Consider the following 22156-nt stretch of genomic DNA (forward strand, 5'->3'; position numbering starts at 1 on the left):
GTTTTATGAAATGCCATTAAGAACCCTATTCTAAGCAGTAAAACCCACCTGTCACAATTTTGCAAAGCTTTTAGTACAACTACAAAAAGAAAAAACTGAAGGTTTGCAAATTTTGCTTCACTATTTCATTTATTGTAACTGTACATAAAATTATTCAACATTCCTAGTTTCTGTGCATGCAATTCATCCAACAATAACCTTTCAAAATTGCAGTACCAGATCCAGTTTCATCACACTAGTTACTAGTACATTCTACGACTGGGCAGTCAACACATCACAATCACTTATACTCGACCTGATATCACACCACTTAATGAAATGGTCAAATATTTAATCAATATGTATATATGTATATTTGCAAAATGAGGCTTATGACTAAAATCTACGAAAATGTGTTCAATGGTGCCAATAACTTGCCGTCCTGGATTTTCTAAAATGTCTTCGATAGTAAACCACTTCTAAATCCCAATACACAAGATATGAGAGAATGCATTTATCCCATTCTGCAGTTAAATTTAATTGATAAATTCCCCACATATGGAAAACGTTCACAAAACAGGAATTGTATAATTGTTCTTCAAACCCTCAATAATATTCTACCATAGGTGCCACAAAGCTTAACCAGTACTTCAATGATAATTTTGTAGTGTAGTACACATTCAGTTTACAGAGATAAACCAAGTGAAGTGTTCAGTATTTCTCCTTCACACAGTAACATTTCTCAAACCAAGTTTGTACACATGCTATACAATTTTTGTAGTAACATTTGTGACATAAACTATCAATTTAAATTATACAGCTTTCTTTGTACAGAAAGGTTAAAGTTGTATTAAATCATCAAGAAAACGAAAAAAAATATATATTTCCACATCTTTGTCTAGACAACTAATTACATCTGTTGTCAGTTTTCTTTTCTTTTTTTTTTTTACTCAGATAAATTCCTTCATATCCTGCCATTGAATATTGGAAATCCTATCTGGTGAAAACTTTCACCAATTTCTTTCGCCTCACAGAAAATATCCCTGGCTGGTTTAATTCAATTTTTCCCAATTGGTCAAATTCATTCCAGTTTTATCAATCTGCATTGCAGTCCTTTCCATCTCTCTCTCTTTTTTTTCTGAGCTTTCTGTCAGTTTTTTTTACCAGCTTATCTATCACCTGGTCACATTGGCAAGACTTCAGTTTTAGTTTGAGCCGCCTACTTTCGCTATAAGTTCATCACAGATGGCTGCTAGCTCTTTATTTTCTCTCACCTGTAAAATTTCAAAAAGATACATATTTTACTTCTAATCACAGTTTTGTAATACATAAGGCATGAAGATGCAGACTCATTATCAACAGCAAATGACCCACATTAAAATGCAAGAAACTATCTTCATTAACGAGTGGCATTATAGGGACAAAAATACATTGTAATCAGATCACACATAATGCAAAGTAAATACAACATCCACATAATGAGAAATTATTCATGTTCCAAAATACAACATGTATAAATAATTGTAATTGTCAATGAATCATTTTGACATACAATACAGTCTAAGCCTACCTTCTGCTCATAACTCTCTTCTATGCTCTGTGCCCTTAGTTCTGCTTTCTTCAGAGCTAATTGCAGAGTGGCAATCTCTGCTGAGGTGGTTTTACGAATGTCTTCCACCATGTTATTGGCTCTGAATTAAAAAATGTATATATTTATATAGGTCATAAAATAGAGGAAATATTAATAATAGGTTTTTGTTGTCCACTGTGATATATTGAAATGTTAAATGTTTTTTTTTTTATTGAGAAGATAATTTTTTTTTCTACAAACAAGGCATCACTTTAAGAGAACTCATATGATCATGGCTGTATGAAAGGTCAAAACATCATGCCTTTTCGATAAAAAAAACTCACCTCCTTAGAAAACAATTACCGTTTTATCGTCATACCACATACAATTTCAAATAGTCTGCTTGCATTCCAAACAGGCATATTGACGAGTATTACAGATGGAGCCCAAATCATCACAGTTGAAAAGAGGGTTTATGCTTACGTTTCCAATTTTTCCTCTGCCTGTGCCTTGACTGTCTGATATTTCTGTTCTTCTGCTTTCAAGCGTTCTTGGTAGTCTGTGACACACTTCTTCAAAACTTGTTCATTCTACAACAGAGAGATATTAAAAATCATTGATAAATTTATTGTCACATTTTATCCAAATGAAAAAGCATTTTACTACAACTGAGTAAAAAAAAAAAAAAAAAAAAAAAAAAAAAAAAAAAAAAAAAAAAAAAAAAATTTCAACAGTTCACATTGTACCATCATATGCATTCTACATTAAGAACAAATTAAATAGCCACAGCAAGAGAACACGTTTAATTATTTTTTCTATTACACATGAAATGCATGTTTAAATGAAAGGTGTTTATACATCTAAGGTAAAAATGAGCAACTGAAAATTGAATTGTACCTTTTTAAATGCTGTGACTGCTTCTTTTGTCTTCTCATATCTCCTGTGCAGGTCAGAGAAGGCGGCCTCCACGGACTGCAGGTCCTCCACTGCCTGGTCTCTCTCCTTTAACACATCATCAACAGACTCTTTGGACACATTCTTCTCAGCTGGAAGACAGGATTCAATTTGTAAGTTAACATTTGAAGAATCTCATAGCCTATTACCACAAAAGACTTCTTATTTATCTTTATCAAAATTGCTATTACGTTTTCTTTTTCTTTTTCATTAGCCAACAAGAGAAAAAACTAGAGTTGCATGGGGATTTGGATATTAAGGGTCTTTGCCAAGGTCACTCATACCCCGTTCACACTACGCTCAGTTATCCGGATAAATTGCGAATTAGGTCACAATTCGAATAAATGCAGTAGTGTGAACGCAAGAGGATTTTTGTAATGCGCATTTTCAAAATCCTGCAAGCGAGGTGGATTTCTAAGCGCGATCCGGATAACTTACCGGAATCGACACCTGTACAGACCTAACTGCGCATGTGTGCAGATAAGTGCGGGTATCTATGAACGCTTGTTTATTACTTTAGCGATTGCACCAAACGTATTTGGAGGTCACCATTCACTACAACATGAGGAAACAAACTTATTTTGCCATCTTATGCTTCCCAAGAATGCTGGAATGTCTTTTTGAGATACATTTGCCGTCAGACTTTTTTGTTGGTATTTTGAGTTTTTCTGTGCGGCGCATGCGCGAGTGTTCAAAACAGGAAGTTAAACCTGAAATTTTCAACGTGGGATTCGGATTTGCTTCGCGAGTGTGAACGCAATGCCGAATTGGATTCCTCACGAAAAATCCGAATTACAGAAATGCGCATTTTTGCAACTGTAGTGTGAATGGGGTATAAAATTGCCTTTTGAGGTTATCCAGATTACCATTTATCAATAATACAGATAAATAGCTAAAATCTAGTGTTTATCTGCACATTATACTATGTAAGCTCACGAATACTTACAGATCATTTGAGATATTGTCTTCTCAAATTCTGCAACAATAGATCTGAAAAAAAAAAATAATAATAATTATAATAATAAAAAAAAAATAATAATAATAACCATACATCATATATCCTGGTTTACTGAACTTATTCAAGTAAGAGAACTGCTTATGAGTCATGGGTCTCTGAATGGACTATACCAAGTAAAGGTTCATTTTACTAATAAAATCCACGAAGAAACGCCTATCTGATCTCTCCAGAGATTCAAAATTCAGATAAATCCTTACCCCATTTCTTTGTTGCTGGCTTGCAGCTGTTCTATCTGTTCCTGCAGTTTTTGATTTTCTTTCTGTTTCTTTTCCGTCTCTTTCTTCTGTTCCTGCAGCTTCTTGTCCCAGGTTCTCTCCTTGGCTAGCAGGCGTGCCTGGAAGTCCAACTCCATCTCTTGTTTCTTTGTATTCCACTCAGCCTGGGAATACTTGAGCACCTAGACATTTGAGAGAAGAAGAGCAAAACCATTCAGTATGAGCAAATTTGATGCCATTTGGCCTCTAATAACATACACTACAACAAATCAATTCTTACAAATACCAAGTTATTTGTATATTAGTATCAAATTCTGAAGTGAACTAAAATAGGCCCAAAACAATAACTACCTGTACTATGGCATCGGTGCCCATTCCCTCTGACGAGCCCATGGTGTCGGCTGTCTCTGAATGTGAGCTGTCTTGCAAACCACTGTCACTCAGCTGCTGAAATCATGACAAAGAGTGTTTAATCTACCAGAAAAATGTGGTTGTCAAATTGTGGTCTGCATGCAACACCATGCTAAGCACAAGGGTCATCAAAGCACAGCAATCAACAAATGATTTTTAAATGGTATAAAATGCAAAGACATAGCAAACAATTCGTAACAAACAAACACACATCTATATCTGTCTAAAAGAATGCAAATCAAAATGAAACTGAATTGATAACTCCATCCATTTCTAATAGCAGAGGACCTGAAACCAAACTGTTAAAATCATAGGGAACAAATGCATCTGGGGTAGGTTTGCACATCACTCTAGAAGCAATCAACACAGCCACAGTTTCATTTCTATGAAAACAGAATGTCCCCAGTAAACATTTTTATGTTGTTGTGAATTAAAAGAAAACCAGACACTACTGAATCCTTTGCTAACCTTCTGACCAACATCTACAACTTCAGGATCCATGTTCTAGGACTAAATTTATTGAGCACAAAAGCTGGAAGGAAAGCAAACATAACAGGTTAAAGAAGAGTCTACAATAGGATACACAAGGCACAGCCTTTTTTTAAATTGAAAAACGCAAAAATAAAACTGAAATACAATGGTGATTCAGCCATTAGCACTGCCTGAAAATTAAACTCAAAGCAATGACATGCCAACAAAACAAAGGAGGGGTGGCAGCCATTGCATTCCCATCATGCACCCGAGCATTCTTGACAGCCTCGAAAAGGGCACCTACATCAGGGTCACAGCTGATGCGCACCACCTCCTCATGGTCAAACTGTAAAGGGCTATCGGGTCGGCCATTTTCCTGCGACCAACTCATACTCATACAATCCAAGGAATCTTGGGAAAGCACAGCTGAGTCGTCCATCTCTGAGGTCAGGCGAGGCATGTGATTGACCCATGTCTGCGTCAGCTCATGGCTACTCAGTGTGCTTTGGGGTTCTGACACAGTAGGCTGCGATGAAAATGAAATTGGTATGTTATCATTGGTACTTCATATATTTATATACATGTGGTTTGTGACCCTATTATCATTATAAACACAAATCCTGTGGACCAAAATAAAAAGGCCGTTTTAAGATACAGCTTTATACTCATGAACAACACAGAGCCCGCTGCAGCAATAGTGAACTTACAACCAAACTGTACAACAACAAAACTAGGGAGTTGACATCGTTTTCAGGTACACAGAAGATTGAAAGACAGCCAAAATTGCCACATCTCAGGAAAGCAAGACCAGAAAGCTTCATAAAGTGCTGTAATGTTGAGCAACATAGGCAAAAATATCATAACAATCCATGACAACAGAATTACAGAGACAGCAATACGGTTGACAAAGAAGAAAAATTGTGTTGCTTGATTGAATCGCAGTAGTGAATATCTTAATTTCTAATCCAGATTCACAGAAAGCTAAAATGATCATAATCTTTAACAACCAGTCTGCAAACTGACACCCGTGACCAGTAAAATTTTGTGTGGACGACTAGATTTTTCAGAATGTTTGAATTTAGTGGTCCAATGTGCGCTGTAGATTTTAATGTTTAAAAAAAAAAAAAAAAAAAAAAAAAAAACATTTTTCCACAATTTTACATAAATATTTTAGAATGCGTCTCCATGGGTGAAAGTGATCCAGAAACATTTGACAAAATCAAGGTCTTGTCATTACTAGTAATAATTTGATATAGGAGTAAATGTCCAATATGATTGAAATTTTTATTTTGACCAGTGATTCTTAACAGAACCAGTAGATTTCAGGAAACTGGCAACTGAACCAGTAGATTTTAGGAAGCTGGAAGTTGAAATAGATAGTAAGCTGAAAAGTTTATGGCACACACTGAACAACTGAAGATAACATCCTTATCAACTTCACCAGCAAGGAAGCTTCATTACTCTGGGGGTCAACCAAAGCATGCTTTCAGTATCAAGATAAAGCTGTAGTACCTTTTCCGGTGCTGGAGGGCTGAATGCCAACAGCTTATCCACAGCCTGGTGGTGCTCCCTGTCCTCCTCCTCTTCCAAGCTGTGTTCCAGAACTCGAGCAGCGGGGTGTTTGTTTCCAAGTCTTTGCTGAACTTTAGCAAGGGGAGGAGTGTTCATACACAGCAGGTCATCATTGCTACAGGGAGATATAAACAGAAAGATATTAAATAATGAAATGCAGACAAGGAGCGAGTGAAAATAGAGAGAGAGCACCACTAATCTATTTTCTACTTCTTTGCCAATTATATTTCCTTGGCTCATTTTATTCAGAACCAGATGCATTTGGGCTGGGACTGAACGAACCTCTGGAGTATGATGTAACCCTTATTTTCAGTCAAAGCCTACATGCCTTCCTTACTAATGGGAGAAAACTAAATCAATGAAATGAACACTCACCCAGACTCTGCTACAGACTGCAGCTGCTTGTTCTTCAAGATAGCTGAAAAAAAATTACACTTCAATATAATGTGCTATCAAAATTTCATGGAATATACTAAATCCATCAGAACCAGATTAGTTTCAAATCATCACACTACTTGAAGAAAATCACTAACAATTCATTGGAGGAAAAAATGATGTCCTACAGCCTACTGAAGTCTTCAAAAAACTTTGACAATACAAAGCAAAATGATATATTTTCATTTGGTAAATTTTCTTTTCCTTCATAAGCTTTACAATATGAAATTAGTAGACAAGACCGTTGTCATAGTAATGTATGTTTCTAAGCATCTTATTAATGAGCCCAGCTTCTTAATCAATTTTTTAAATCTAGCATCTTCAAAGCTTACTCACATTTGAGCATAAAATGCTCAAAGGCATATTGACTGATATTCAACTAACATCTTAGTCATAAAAGCAGGACTGATAATTTCCTGAACGTCATAATATTCATCTCAAATGGATGAGCATATCTGCTACACATAAAAAAAAGTTAATGGTGGGCGCATCTTGAAATTGTGCAATTAACAAAAGGTAATTTGTTTGCAACGTTCCATGCAGGATTGGTGTAGTGTATATGGACATAAACCCACAAGTTGACAATGACAAAAATCACATCTAATCTGCTGACAAATATAATTCCGATGAGACATTCTGTAGTCTTAAGGATACAGCACACTTCTATGCAGTTTTTTCTTACCTGGACTCTCTGCTCCCTTCACTAATGGATCAAACTTCACATACAGTGACTGCCTGCCCAATGCACTTTCTTTCAACTGCAAATTGAAAGTTCCAAGAAACCATGAATGTCAATAACCAAATAACAGAAACTGTATCAATTGGAAATGAACTAGCAAGAGAGGGATTCATTTCACTTTCCAAATCAAAAAGGATGCCACAAAAATATTAAATTACAAGCCACTGGTAGGAAACCAATCAACGAGAAATCAAATTCATATCCATATTCACCAGCAATGTTTGACTAGCAGTGGCGATCAACACAGCTGACAAACTGTTCCCCAGTGAAACAGAGAGATAATGCAGTTTCCTTCCATTGAATGTTTGCCAATTTCTACCCGATGAACAAACGTAAACATTTAAATGGTGGCATCCATCATAAAATTTCACGTGGTTTATTATCACATGTAAATCTCTTCTTAGTACCCGATGTGCACTATTGCATGAACATTTAACTTAAGATGGTACTTCTTTTCAACTGAGCCAGATGTAAAGACAACCAAAGGATATCCCCACATCCCTCTTTAGGTTTCATCTAAATTTAATTCACGTAAGAAAACTTTCATTTCTAATTTCGGCTCTGAAAACCCTGCAAACAAACCCTACTGTGAACAGGTTTCAACAACAAGAGAGGACTAAAATTCTACGTTCATTAAATGCATGGCTGTGCTGTCATATCTGCGTAGGTCTGTAATACAAGTGTCAGCTATATAAATAACATCTCCATCACTAGCTGACACCGACACCCACTTGGTACATTTTAGCAAGCTCCGACCTCAAACAACTGCATACTGTTTAACTTCCTTGAGCACACAAATATCATTATGACGTTGCTCCAGACAGTTGTAATACATGATTTATGATCAATAAAAAATGAGCCAAGAGCTGTATTGTATTCCGCAAGTAATCAAATTCTGAAGTGTTCTTTTTTGTAGATTTTCATCATCCTGGTTTTCTGAATTAAATTTCTTCGGTTGCAAATTGATGCATGTTATCACACTATCATTTCATGGCTCAGGAGAAAAAAAATCCTGGGATATAAACACACTGCTACTTATATAAGTGAAATTTTCTTTGAAGACATTTTTGAGATTAATTGAGATTCATGTTAAAATTTGTAATTTCTCTCTTTGTATGCTAACAGACATCAATTAACACGTCTTCATACCTATATACCTTCTTTACAACTGGTACATGTCATGACACTTATCTCAAAACTTTCAATACCCATCTCTAAAATCTAATATGCCAATTTTATGAGTGATGGTAAGATAACATGACAACCTACACTCTATTGCATCCTCTCAACTAATACCATTTACAAGAATGATTAATGAAAACTGCTACTTACATCGCCTCTCCCACCAAACTTTTCTAGCATGTCCAATGCCAGCGGGTCATTGAACACTGAAAAATAAAGCAAAATTCATGGTGAGCGAAAAAATCAAAAGTTATAAATTCCATTTATCAAACAGGAGCTCAAACAGGTGATCAAATCTCAAGGTACCTTGAAAATGAAAACGCTCCAGCAAGCTACAGATCTCGACTTCTAAACAACTCGCCATGGTGAAGCAATGGACTGAGGGAGAGAAAAAGAGGCAACTTGGCTCTGACTTCAAATGCCAGCTCCAGACAGAACATCTCTTCCCCAAACCAGCCCACGCAGCAGGGACTAGGGAAATAGTCAATACACAGATGCCTATAGACAACAGGACAAAGATTGGAGAGCACAGGCTGGATGGATCAATACGTGTTACATGTACAGTGTTGAATGCTACAGGTCCCAGAGAAGGTTACTGCTAGTTCATAAGAGCATCCATTAAATGCAAGGTTATGGGCAATGAACACAACAGAATGACTGTCTTTTGTTTTTATGATGAAAACTGTCATATTTTTATAATGATATCTTCTGACTGAAGCCAAAATAAATATTCATTTTATGTTTTATATTTTTGGGGCTTATTAATGAAACAAAATGAAAAGAAAATCCCATTTTTTGAACCTGGACACTTTCTACACAAGATACACAAACAAAGGTGTGTCAGATTAAATCACCAAATCAGTTTCAAATCTGGTTAATGAGCAATATCCGTCACTACGAAAACAAGTTTAAACTTAAGTCATCACTTAAACAACCAATGTCTAATGCACATTAATTTAATGCTTAACAGGCAATAAGGATTGGGGCAGATAAACAATGCTGCCACTATTCAAAACAATCATTTCAGTGCATTCAAGACTGCATATATACTATTCTTAGGAACCTTTGCTACAAGCACCCCAAGGCTCAAAAAACTGTATTCCAGTGCTCTGGCTCATTATCATATAGTACTTATTTGGTAACATCTCCACATAACCTATTATATCTATACCCATTTCCAATACACATACCAGCCTTGAACAGTAGAAACCCTCTGACCAGGTACTGCAGAAAGTCGAGGCACGCCCTGAAAGCCCATGTTTTCCAGTCAATGGCAGACAGTGTCACCATACTACACCCCTGAGCCTATGCTCTGCTGTCACACACACAGCACCCTTGCCAGCAACCTCCACTAAAGATGGATTGCTTTCTGGGTTTTAAAGATCTGTTCCAGCATTTTCACGCCATTTCACTGGGTTATATATAGAACTCCGATTGTCTGTGGAAAATACAGGCAGATTAAGCTATGACATTTCAAACTGTCTGATGGAACATGCAGTAATTCCTATACACCAGCTTTAACTGCGTTTGTGCCTCCTAAATCGTGACAAGCTGCCAAATCAATACACACTGTAATGTTCAATGCAACAGAGGTGTTTTGGTAAGAGGTACATGTAAATTTAGAGCTATTGTGACCTCGTCCTTTTTTGTTTGTTCAAGAAGCTGTATTTTGATATGCTATTTACAAGTTTAAAATACACTTGTACCAGTTTATCTGCACCTGCATAGTATTTGTGACCTTACTATGCTCCCAAGCTATACAGAAATGAAGTATGCGCTTGACCACTGTCTCAAAATATTGGGATAAAATGACATATTTAGGACAGCACCATCCACACACCAAATGGCTTGACATTTAATCTGGAGACATGCAGGAGCTGCTAAAAATGATCATTTACACAGGTATACACTCATATTCATACCTAACCTTAATTTTATAACTGATCGTACCTTCATCTGCAGGCTTGAACGTCTCCTCTTCCGTCAGCTCCGTTTCCTGGCCGGCTTGCTGAGCCTCAAATATATTATCTCCTTTCTGATCAACTATCTGCTCCAATTCCCTAGAAACACTGTCCGTTAAATCCTTTTGTGCAACAGAGTCACTGGCTGAAGTTGTGTCGCCAGAGTCACAATGAGATTCAGGTTTGGTCACATTGTTATTATTGGACTCCTCCTGTGGTGCTGCTGACGGTGCCTTAGGTGCAAATATCTCAATATCACTATCAAAGGGATCCTGGAAGTAAAATAGAATTGGGTCATGTCTAGGAAAATAATATTCTTTCTTCTTTTCCTCCAAACTCCGAACATTAATCAATATTTGTTATTTCTTCAAATCTAATCCTCAATACTCAATTTGTCTGTTGTTTTTCTTTGCAGTCCAATTTAGTGTACATTTAGTGTACAGTGTACACCATGTCAAAATTAAATACAGAATTATCAATATATATATATAAAGGCCAAGTCCTGAATGGTCTCTGAAACTAAATACATTTTAAGTAATGACTTGTGATCAAATACTCTTCAATGCATATCATATATCCATATCTTTATTTGCTCTGAAAATGAAATACCACTTTGCCACTCTAATGCCCATAGAAGATACTTATTGAGAATATCATAAATTCATAAGACAATCAACATATATTTCTATTAGATCAATAATCTTTTGTACCTTAAAAGAGGATCCTGTGTGCCATTAAGTGAAAAGAATACTAATTGGAAGTGGTCCACATATTAAAACGTGTCAAAGACAATACTGGCCCATGGTTCACTGAACATTTATGGGAATATGGGTTGATTTCTCAGTACAAGTGCATTTTTGTCAGATATATCACAGAAGCAGGTCTTCAAAAATGCAAACACATCTAATTGCACTGCACTGCATGTTCACTATGGGGTGTAAGTGAGAACTTCCAAACCACAAATGCACACAGTCACAGACAATCACACCTTAATGAGCCAAATTTCTCATCATTCCTGAAGTATATGCTGATGTAAATATTTAAATTTACTTCTGAAACAAGCATAAAATGAATATACTGCAACAATGTTTTTCTTTTACCCACCTTTTTAATCTGCCCAACTGGTCGCTTGAATTTCTTTGGCGCTTGTTTTGTAGGACTGCTTTTCTTTCTGTAAAACACAAATGGTGACACAGTTACGGCAAGCAGGCGTGACAGGGGTCATAAGTAGCAGAGTAATAACACGAAAAGCCCATTGCTTTATCTGGCATCCCATCAGGTATACCAGCCTTGCTTTTAGCCTCAAATCAATGGCCACTGGCCAAGTCAACCAATTGTAACCAAGCACTGCCCTTATGAATAATATACTGATGAATTCCATATCAAGGTCATAATCAATACTGTATACCTGTTGTTTAATAACAGTCAGCTCAGAGCTACCTCAAAGCCACCAGGTATATGCTGGAGATTTCCAAAGAGAACAACCTCTTAAAGATCAGATAGACATGCCTTAAAACCATCCAAGTAAAGACTGTAACATAACCGCCCCCTGTCAAGACTAAATGGTGTCAGTAGAGGGCATAGCTTGGGTGGGAACACCACCTTGGTTACAAGAAAAACTCCTCACAATAAGCTGTCACTTCTGATTTATCTGCAGACCAATGTAAATGTCATAGCAATAATACAATACACAACATAATCATGTAGGAGAAATCCATCCAGATTTTCTTTCAAAAATTAAATCTGGCTTTTTATTATTAAAGAGGAGGGAGAGAGTTTTCACAGTATCAGCCAGGCTAATATTTTAATGCCTTTAGGAGCCTACTAGTACTAAACCCTCCAGCTTGTTAAACAATGATATCTATTAGCATAGGACCGACATCACATTTTTCATCACACCCTATACATCATTAATGACATTCAGCCAACTGTTTCAGTCTTTACATCAATTAAATCCATCTTCTATAACTAGGAAATACAACCTTTACCCTATTTATAACTGACAACAAGCTGAACAGTACATAATACATTTCTATGGCAGTTATTCCTGTGTGAAAACATCCCAGAAGAGGTGGCCCCTTAATTTACATTAGCCCACCTTTCCCTAGAGATAGGAATGCCAATAACTCCTCATTAAATCTGCATACCTGGAGAAACCAGCCATCCTGTGCTAACTCACCTGTTTAGGGCTCCCCACCTGTCATCCACCACTAACAGAAACTGAGACTACTCCACAGAGGAAACCTAATGCTTGGCCCCAAACAACAAGTCCTTATGAAAACCTAATACCAGCTTAAATGAATTCCATACTGCCCTTGGATTAAAAAGAAATATTGTATCGCCTTAAGCACTAAAAATGACAATTTTCTGACATTCCTTATTGATCCCCTTGGCCTGCTTAAAGTGGTTACCCAAGGACACAATTATAATAACGTAGATGTAGAACGGAACATTATTGATGTGCTTTTCTAACAGCAAATCAATAACAGTTTGTAAACAGTCATAACTTATCACGTGGCAGCACTTATACAATGGAGGATCAACATGCTTGCTGCATGTTTCTTTTTTTTTTAAATCGTTGCCTGTCCAAGCACTGAAATAGATCACCCTTAGGCCCTTGGTGTATAATATAGGACAGGCTTAGCTGGAAGACAAATGTCCCATATATGTATCACACAAGATACACCTCGTGAATATAAATGGACTCTACTAGCATTTCACTAGGTAAACATCATTGCCTGGGTTCACTTACCTTGATCGCCACACAAATTCCAGGTGATATTACTGTGATATAGAATTATATGAATTAACCATGGTGGTTGTATTATAGATTGAGGCAGTATTTGTTTTGATGTATCAAAACATGCAAAGAGTTTCTACAGATTTTCTGACAAGATACTTCAATATTTCACTGTCTTTAAGATATATAAGAAAGTAACTATCCCATTTTGTGCTAAAACATAATTTCCTTTCATACTAACAAGGGCAGTAAGACAGATCCTCCTTTGTCTATATGTATCATTACTTTTTATCTGATCTTAGACACTTCTGAACATGTCAATTTAGATCTACATAATACAGATATGATATTTCTTCCTATCATAACAAGATTTTCACCTATACCTCACCTGCATATTAAAACGTCCTAGGGTCACTGTAGAAGAAATGTATCCTATTCCAGCCAAATAACTCGTTTTTCCCCAATCTTATAAGAATTCAACAGAAACCAATCCGATCTTCTCATTAGATAAAATAATATTCTTCTCAGCTAAATTAGATTTTCTACAGCATCTAGTGCAAACTTGGCATGCTAGCCAAGGCCTAGACGTATGCACCATGACATTTCAGATGCAATGTTGAAATCGAGCCAATAAACTCCTGCAATAGCAAGTAGACTAAGAACTATGTAATTCCAACTAATCCCTCTTCAAAGGCTTTGATTAGTGAGGTAACCATTTTTCTTGCCTGGCTGGGTAAAGAATAACAGACGTGTGCTCAAGTTCTTATCAGGGCCTTTCCTTTTGATGGGAGACCAAGCACAAGATGTGGTATTATAATATAACGTTTCCACCGATAAACTGTGTACACAACATTTAAAAGGTGATACAATTGTCTCCATCTCCAGCTATAAAAAATGATGAAAACCTAGAGCACACCTCCTCATTGTCCAATTAATTTAGTACCACAGCAAAATTTTGGGAAGTATCACTTGAATTTGATCAGGAAACACATTTCAGAGCTCATTTTATGATGCTATGTCAACATTTGGAAATAGATTACAGAGATAGATGTTGCAAATATATTCTGCCTCTACAATAATCAATCCTACTTACTTTGGAGTTTTCTTCTGCTCCTTGTTCACCTCTGGTTCAACATTGTCCTGACCATTGTTGTCCTTCAAATCTGTAGTATAACTTCCATTCATATTTACGCTGTTGTCCACCTGCAAGGACTTTGGTGGCGAGTTTGCCAACTGAGTCTTCGTCTCAAAAGGGTTGACGTTCTCATCAAACCCCATATTGTTTGGAGGTGACTGAGCTACTTTAGTCTTGGTTTTAAAAGGATCAATGTTGTCATCGAAGTTTTCACTCCTGGGTGGTGACTGCGCCACTTTAGACTTGGTTTGAAAAGGGTCGATATTTTCATCAAAATGTTCCTCTTTTGGAGGGGAGTTTGCCATTTTGGACTTCGTTTTGAATGGGTCAATGTTTTCATCAAAGTCATCATGTTTGGGTGGTGACATTGCTACCTTTGATTTGGTTTGGAAAGGGTCAATATCTTCACCAAAGTCTCCTGTTTTAGGTGGGGATTGTGCCATATTGGACTTTGTTTTGAAAGGGTCCACATTTTCATCAAAGTCATCATGCTTGGGCGGTGACATTGCAACCTTTGATTTGGTCTGGAAAGGATTGATATTTTCGTCAAAATCTCCACCTTTGGGTGGAGACATTTTCATTTTCGACTTGGTCTTAAAAGGATCTATATTTTCATCCACCCCTTCATTCCCTGAATTGATAATGGCATCTCCCCCAGTCTTTGGTGGGGACATGGCAAGCCCTTTCTTGCAAGCAAAAGGGTCAGTGTTTTCATCAAAATCATCGAAATTGTAATTATACGATCCTTTAGGAATAGGTATGGGGGACGTTTCTCCTGTGTCATTCATCTTCTCTTCTTTTTTTTCCTCAGGTTCCACAGTGTCTTGAAACTCTTCTGGCTCCTGTACTAGAGATGTAGGTTGGGGTTTCTGGACATCCCCTTCAGACAATACAGCCTCCCCTGTAGCAGTACCCTGTTTAGCAACTGGCTCTAATGATCCTGAGGATGATGCGTTGTTGGGAGTGTCTACAAGGCCCTCCTCTGCATCAAAGAACTCCTGGGCACTTGTATCTTTAGCTTCCTCCTGCTCCTCCCTTGCCTCCTGGGAGACTTCCTCTTTGGGGTGAGGTGGTGGTTGGTTCCCAGTAATATGCTCCTCCCTGGAAGAAAATCGAAATAAGTTAAACCAGCTCATACTTTCGAAGTGATGTCAGGCAACAAAACTGTCCTATGGCCCATCTGTACAAACACTCAGCAGCTAAACCAAACAGCCACATGAGCCATAGGAAAGGGAAAATATACATACATCAGTGGTTCACTACTATCATAAATCTCAACCTACATTTCAACTTAGAAGTTTCCTTCCTGTTCCTCTCTCTTCCTGACAATGACACACAGGTATGTACTTCAGGTGAGGTGCCCATTTCCCACCAAAATACACCTTTGAGGTCTCTATTTCCTATCAAAACCACCAATACCTAAATACCACATTTCGTAGTAATCATTCAAACCTGTGACCTGCAGCAACAAAAAGGTGTGCACTTTCGATCATTACCTTTGTCCTCTTGAGCAATTAAGGTTCCCCATAAGAACCTCTTCTGTGAGATAATCAACAGTAATCTGCTAATCCAGGCATGTCAAAATAGCCCCTCTGAACATGATCTGGGTAGAGCATATCGTTGCCTGTTGTGTATTCATAATACTACAAGGAACCATCACACTAAAAATCTTCCCACTGTCCATTTCGATAAGATAACTTCTTTTCCTCAAATAAGATAACATATCATCACACATTTTCAAAACCTCATCAGGCATGCCATGGACAATAGGACAGACATATAAATGTATCATCTTTTTTATACCAAGGTCAAATCAGGCCTCAAAAAGATGAAACCCCCTTGGATGTAAAACAAAATGATGGATAGATTTATAATGAATTAAACACCTTGAAGTTGCTGCAGTACAGTAAGAGCAACCACAAGCTGTCAAAGGTGTACTATACCATACATCTTAGTCTAACTGGTCTTCATGCTGCTCTTCTCTATCTTCCCCATATTCTGCACACCTTAACACTCTAGACATATACACCACAGTGAACCTGGGCACCTCACTACTATAATATATATAAATGCTCTCTAAATAAACCCCAAAACTATGTGGAGCCATGACCTTAGGGGGCATCTTTTATCCTGCCACAAATATAGCTTTTTAAGATGTATATACATGTGTCACACCTTGAAAAGTGTTGATGTACTGGAGAATACCCACCCAATAGAAAAAGCCATTTGCTTCAATGAGCACAGTTCATGCAAAGGTAATATGGGACAAGGGAAGGGAGGTCTAAATTCCTTTTCATTTTCATGTAATAATTCATGAAATGTTTCCGGTCTACACTTTATCAGTTTTAAAGCAGTCGGATGTGAAAAAATATAATTATTCTAGAATGGCCATCATGGGTAATTCAAATACCTCTTTTCATGTTGCCAAAGTTTTGAAAAACCTGAGCAATATCTTTCACAATTAAATTTATTTTGTATTTAAATGTCAGTTAGAAACATTTACCTATGTCTGTTAAAATTCTTCCTTCCACATAAAACCTCAACAGGCTGACTGAAGTACTAACAACCCATGCCCAGACTATATAAACCACAATATTAGCTATAGGTCTGTATAGCTACATAAGCACACCTGGTGGAGATAAGAGGAACTAGAATTGATCTTTTCATGAGTAAAAAATTATACGCTGTTTGAGGACACTATATAATACTGATCTTCGGTTACTTGGATTACACAATGTTGTAACTCTACAACATGTGATAGAAAATCCAATTGATTTTTCTAGGGGGAAGGGGGTTAAACTTCAATAAGTTACCCAAATTTGGATGTACTTTTTTTTCTAAAACAATTCAAAACATACATCTTTTATATTATATTTTGGGAATATTGATAAAAAGAAACAACAAGCACCACCCTCCTAAACTCTAATGAATTGGACTAACAGCAGAGGATTATAAATATATATACTTTGCACAATGAATCAACTAACCTCACTTGTAGGATAGGCAAATTTGCAATCAGTTCATCAACAAATTCCTTGGCTAGCTTGATGTATTCTTCGTGGTCTGCTTTTGTCACTACTGCGGTACGCTCAAGCCAGCACTCATTTTCATCTAAAACACGAATATCCTCATAGCGTGTGGGGGTCACTTGCTTCCCTGGAGTCTGAGGTGGCGTCTCAACAGGCAACTTGGCCACCGATGGAGTCTCAAAGTGAACCTAGAAAGAGGAAAAAAATTATGTTTAAACTATATATAACAAAACTGTTTTACTACCTATTCTGATTTCTTTCAGCTATCTAGCCATTCGCCATCTTCCTTTTGAGTACACTCGTCTCAGACACCTTTCTAACTCCATTTTGAATTTGTATTACGGTCCCATCCAAGAACTGCTGTCAGTCACTCCAGTATTCTACTTTCATCAGTCAGTTCCTCTTTCTAGCAATAAGCATGCAGACTCACGTTGTGTAAGAGTATGAATAACTATTACCGATTAATGAGGCATAAAAAGGAAATCTAACTGCAACCTCAACCGGTTGAGTCATACCACCAGCACTCCACTTCACTTCACTTCAATGTCATGCATATGCAAAAATCGCACTCACGGGTTTCTCAGCTTCAAACTTCTCCAGTTTAACTTTCATGGACTTCTCTGATTTAACTTTTTCACTTTTTCCAACCGTTTCTTTGCTGTTCTCAGCACCCATGATGCCAATTTAACTAGTCGTGATTTCAAGAAACATTTTTATCTAGATCAAGCTTTGAAATCCAAGCTGAATAATCTTCTTCCTCCCTCTGCGCAGTATACTCTGAGGAACTTTATATTGCTAAATACCAGAACAAGCAGAAGGGCAACAGCAGAGTTATGTTTGGATATCATGCAGAGTTTTTAGCAAAACTTGGCATGGTTATCTAGGAGGATTTTCCATGTAATGTGGTTTTTCTTTCTCCCTATTATTAGCATCCAGGTATTTTGTTGTTGTACTTCCATCTTGCACTTCTGACTTTTGCACAGGTGTACTCAATTACTCATGTCTCAGGTAGACAAAAAGTGCACTCTCTTTATCATGCAGATAAAGGTGAGGGGCTGCGACTTAATTCATACAAAATTTGGTTCTTCTTATATATTTACTTTATTTGTACAAAATTTGGTTCTTCTTGTGTATTTACTTTCTTTCATTTTTTCCTTGTGGTTTAAACACTAATTTGATTTTGTCAACTTAAGAAATTTAAGTTTCACTTTATTTCTTTGATCTTTAGAGAGATTGCCAACAGGCTAAATCACGTTTGTGCCAATGTTGAAGCTAGTAAATTACTACATGCTTTTCTTTTTTTTTCGGCTAAATATATTTAAGTAAATATCTTTGGGCCATAAATGCCTTAGTAAATATGCAAAGAAACTTAATTCTGTAATTATTTTTTCCCATAAATATTTTAGTTATAAATGAAATTTTCAGTACAACTACCATGTCAGCATCACCCTTAGCTATACACCATTAAATAGAAGGGATGAACTCTGCCACTTCAACACAGATACTTGAATGTATAAAGATGAATCATGACTTATACAGGGGCGTAACCAGACCTTTAAAAATTGTACGCACAGATTTTTTAAATTCCCAGCAAAATGTAGACTAACGCAAGAGATGAAGGACAGCGTAATTACAGCATATGTACCACACATCGCAGCTTAATTTCCATTAATAATAAAATCATCATTTAGTCAGAAATATTCTCGCAATTAAAAAAGTTTCAATATTCTTATTACCCAGAACGGTGTATTTATTTAAAAGGAGGCTAGCTTTGCATATGTGGAACCCCCTTCGAATAATCCTGGATCCACCTGTGAGTGGAACTAACATATGGTTTCATTCACCTTACATGTGGATGCATGGCTCCCAAAGACAACCCATTGTACGACACGACAGAGCTCTGATACATCTAAGTTTAATTATTTGTTTGTAAAAATTGCCCATGTCACCCTGTTAGTTTGGAGGGGTAAGCTGGGTCCAGTCCGTGTCAAAATTCTTTGAAGCTTTGCAGGAAAAATTCTTCCTTTGTTTCTCTAGCTCCTTCTTAAACCTTGTGTCCAGATTTTATCTAGTGCCCCCAGGGTTGCGGGAGCTGCTCTTTGAAAATAACACTCAGGCAGATTTTTACCTGAGATAAATATCGCCAGACATTCTCAAGAAAGAGGGTACAGCTGAGTTGAGGGCCACTGAACCCTCCAATTAAGAGGTAAAGGAAGTTTCAGTTAGATGGACGATTAAGATAGGACTTGTTAAGGTTACAGGCATTGTTTACCTCAGTTTGCAAGAAGGGGGGGAGGTCAGAAGAATTGTGCCTATACAATTGATACAGAGGATTTGTACATACAGGTGACTTTAATAAGCAGAGGATTTTCTTTTATATTCCGTGAAAAATACACTAAATTTATATATAATAATATCATGGTTGGCCAAAAAATTGTACGCACAGTGCATCCGTGCGTATGCCTAGTTACGCCCATGTTATAAATATAGACTGTCTATGTTTTAAAGCAAAACGCCTGATGTGTAGAAAATGAATCAACTTTGATATAGCCATTCTAGCATAATGCACAGAGTCAGTCTAGTCTGAGACAAAATATCACTTTCATCACAGACACTTTAAAACAGCAACAAAGCTTCTTTTGGTTTGTCATCTTTCAGTTCTTATTCTGGCACATCATTAATTTAGCATTCACTATTTTATCACATGAATGAAAAGGCCAGGTTTAGGATTGAATTTGTTTCCTTCACCACAAACAAGTGTTTTGAACACTTTCACCATGCTAAAAATAGCTTTTTTTAATTTCAAAATTGACCAATACTAGCAATTTCAGGATTTATTTGACTCTAGTACTGACAGACTTTGATTACTATCGAGTCCAAATTATATTTTACTTCAGTAATATATTACTGTCCTTTGGATCTAGTACAATTCAGATTTAATTAGCTACATGCCAGTGGTCATCTTTAACATTATATTCCAAATAACTTATTACAAATACATTACCTTTAAATGTTTGTGCTGTGGTGTCTTCAGGTCAATCAGATTATCAAAGTTTGAAGGTTTGAGAATTGATCTGCAAAGAGCTGGACTTTTATGAGAGTTGGCTGTCTTGCTACAATCCAATGGACCAATATTCTCGTCATGTAGAGAGTCAACAAAGGCATCCAAACTCATTCTGAACCTAAAATTAAAAACATTTTACTGGTTTTATGAACTTTGTAACGAAATCAAAGACAAGCACCCACTAAGTAAATACAGGCGGGAATATATATTAGTTATAAGTTATCAACATACAGGATAGCAGACATTTTATCATACATGTGATAGTAATGTAGTCAAATAACAAATTTGGATGGTCAATAAACTCAGTTGCAGGGCTAGCTGGCACTGAAAACAGATATTATCATATGATATGATAGGGTATTAAATAACTGATAAAATAAAAAGTGTGTGTGTGTGTGTGTGTGTGTGTGTGTAGGGGGGGAGGATATCAAGGGCACATTCAAGTTCTACCAAAATATCTATTGTACTAATAGTTGTATATATAATTTTATACCCTTAAGAATTAGCATAAAGGTTCATGTTAAAGCACCCCTATTTGCATTCATTTTTTATATATACTTTCTGTACCAACACAATAAGATCAAATTACAACACAAAATTTTCATCTGCCAGGACATATGTATCTCTGATGTATTTCTGGCATTCAGAAGTCTGTTGATGACAGTCTTCAATGAGTGATTTTTACAGCAGCATAGGATTGTGACTTTATTCAGAGTTGTCCACTGCAAGACTGGATGAATTTTTGAGCAACATGCAGCATGAGGAGGTGATGGGTAAGCAAAGTAATTAAGAGCCCTCATAATCTGGCCGAGTCAGCCGACAACATTTGACAGTTATGTGCATAGATCGTGCATGAATTGGCACATTTGGCACTCGTAAGAAAAAACTACTAGAAAATATTGATGTACAGACTTATGTGGCACTAGTTTCACTGTTGTCAACCTTTTGAAGTAAAGCACCAATTTATGTAAATGTTTACATATGACATCTGACGACAATCGTGTTTATACTTAAACTGTGTTCAATAATACATAAAAAATTACTTGTAAAGACATTCACGTGGTAACTGAAACAAGTTTAGTGAATCTACTTGAACAGGAGAGAGATAAACATCAAAGATGAGTACACATCACGGAATGCACATGGGGCGACCCACTGAAGTCACTTCCTCTTTCGTACGTCTGCATTTAAATTACTTGATATGCCACATGACAAGTTCTTTTTTCTGAATGAAATATTGTTCACAAAATCTTTACATCACATATACACGTTCTCTAAGCCTTACCGGTGATATGCAAGTGTTATCCAGGGAATATGAAGTCAACAGGTCATGGAATATGTCTCCTTCAGGAAACTTTTGAATTTCAAATCGCTCCATGACCGTTGTTGGTTGTGCCCATGCGCAAATATTGTACTTTCGAGTTGTGATCTCGTTTTCGATGGACTTTTAAATTATGCAAATAAAGAATAGTCTAATCTCCACATCAAGCCTCGTTTTCAATTAAGTGAACCGAAGTAGTGTTACGCTCTTATGCCTTGCTTTTAATTTGCAGTAAAAACACAAAACTCCCCTTTTCGTGTAATGACTCCATTTGGTTGGTGCTTTTAGAAACTTCTGAAACTAATAAATTGTTTCATAGAAAAAATGTACTACTAAAAAAAACACCGTCTTAAACGCATG

General features: G+C 36.7%; 1 protein-coding gene and 1 long non-coding RNA gene across 6 annotated transcripts; both read right to left on the bottom strand.

The window, feature by feature from the left end:
* Positions 1-110: 110 nt before the first annotated feature.
* LOC106165687 (uncharacterized) lies at positions 111-21939 on the bottom strand. 5 transcript variants are annotated; one of them, XM_024076354.2, is made up of 18 exons: positions 21761-21939; positions 20416-20593; positions 17370-17599; positions 14341-15483; positions 11612-11678; positions 10497-10779; positions 8697-8752; positions 7308-7383; positions 6566-6608; positions 6131-6305; positions 4923-5144; positions 4088-4180; positions 3719-3918; positions 3450-3493; positions 2447-2595; positions 2033-2139; positions 1550-1670; positions 111-1253 (listed from the first exon to the last, which is right to left on the bottom strand). In XM_024076354.2, exons 2-18 carry the CDS (start codon positions 20584-20586, stop codon positions 1185-1187), a joined length of 3249 nt encoding a protein of 1082 aa, XP_023932122.2. In that variant the 5' UTR covers positions 20587-20593; positions 21761-21939; the 3' UTR covers positions 111-1184. The 5 variants fall into 5 exon arrangements, with proteins under 5 accessions (XP_023932122.2, XP_013399440.2, XP_023932125.2 ...); XM_013543986.3 differs by having other exon boundaries at positions 4088-4183; XM_024076357.2 differs by lacking the exon at positions 4923-5144.
* On the bottom strand, positions 8780-10486 carry LOC147764287 (uncharacterized). Its single transcript, XR_015335429.1, has 2 exons — positions 9737-10486; positions 8780-9017 (listed from the first exon to the last, which is right to left on the bottom strand). It is a non-coding gene; the product is annotated as an uncharacterized LOC147764287 (long non-coding RNA).
* Positions 21940-22156: the final 217 nt, after the last annotated feature.

Source organism: Lingula anatina, chromosome 1, assembly GCF_051362555.1.
Source record: "Lingula anatina isolate TDL-2025a chromosome 1, LinAna3.0, whole genome shotgun sequence".
NCBI lineage: Eukaryota > Metazoa > Brachiopoda > Lingulata > Lingulida > Lingulidae > Lingula > Lingula anatina.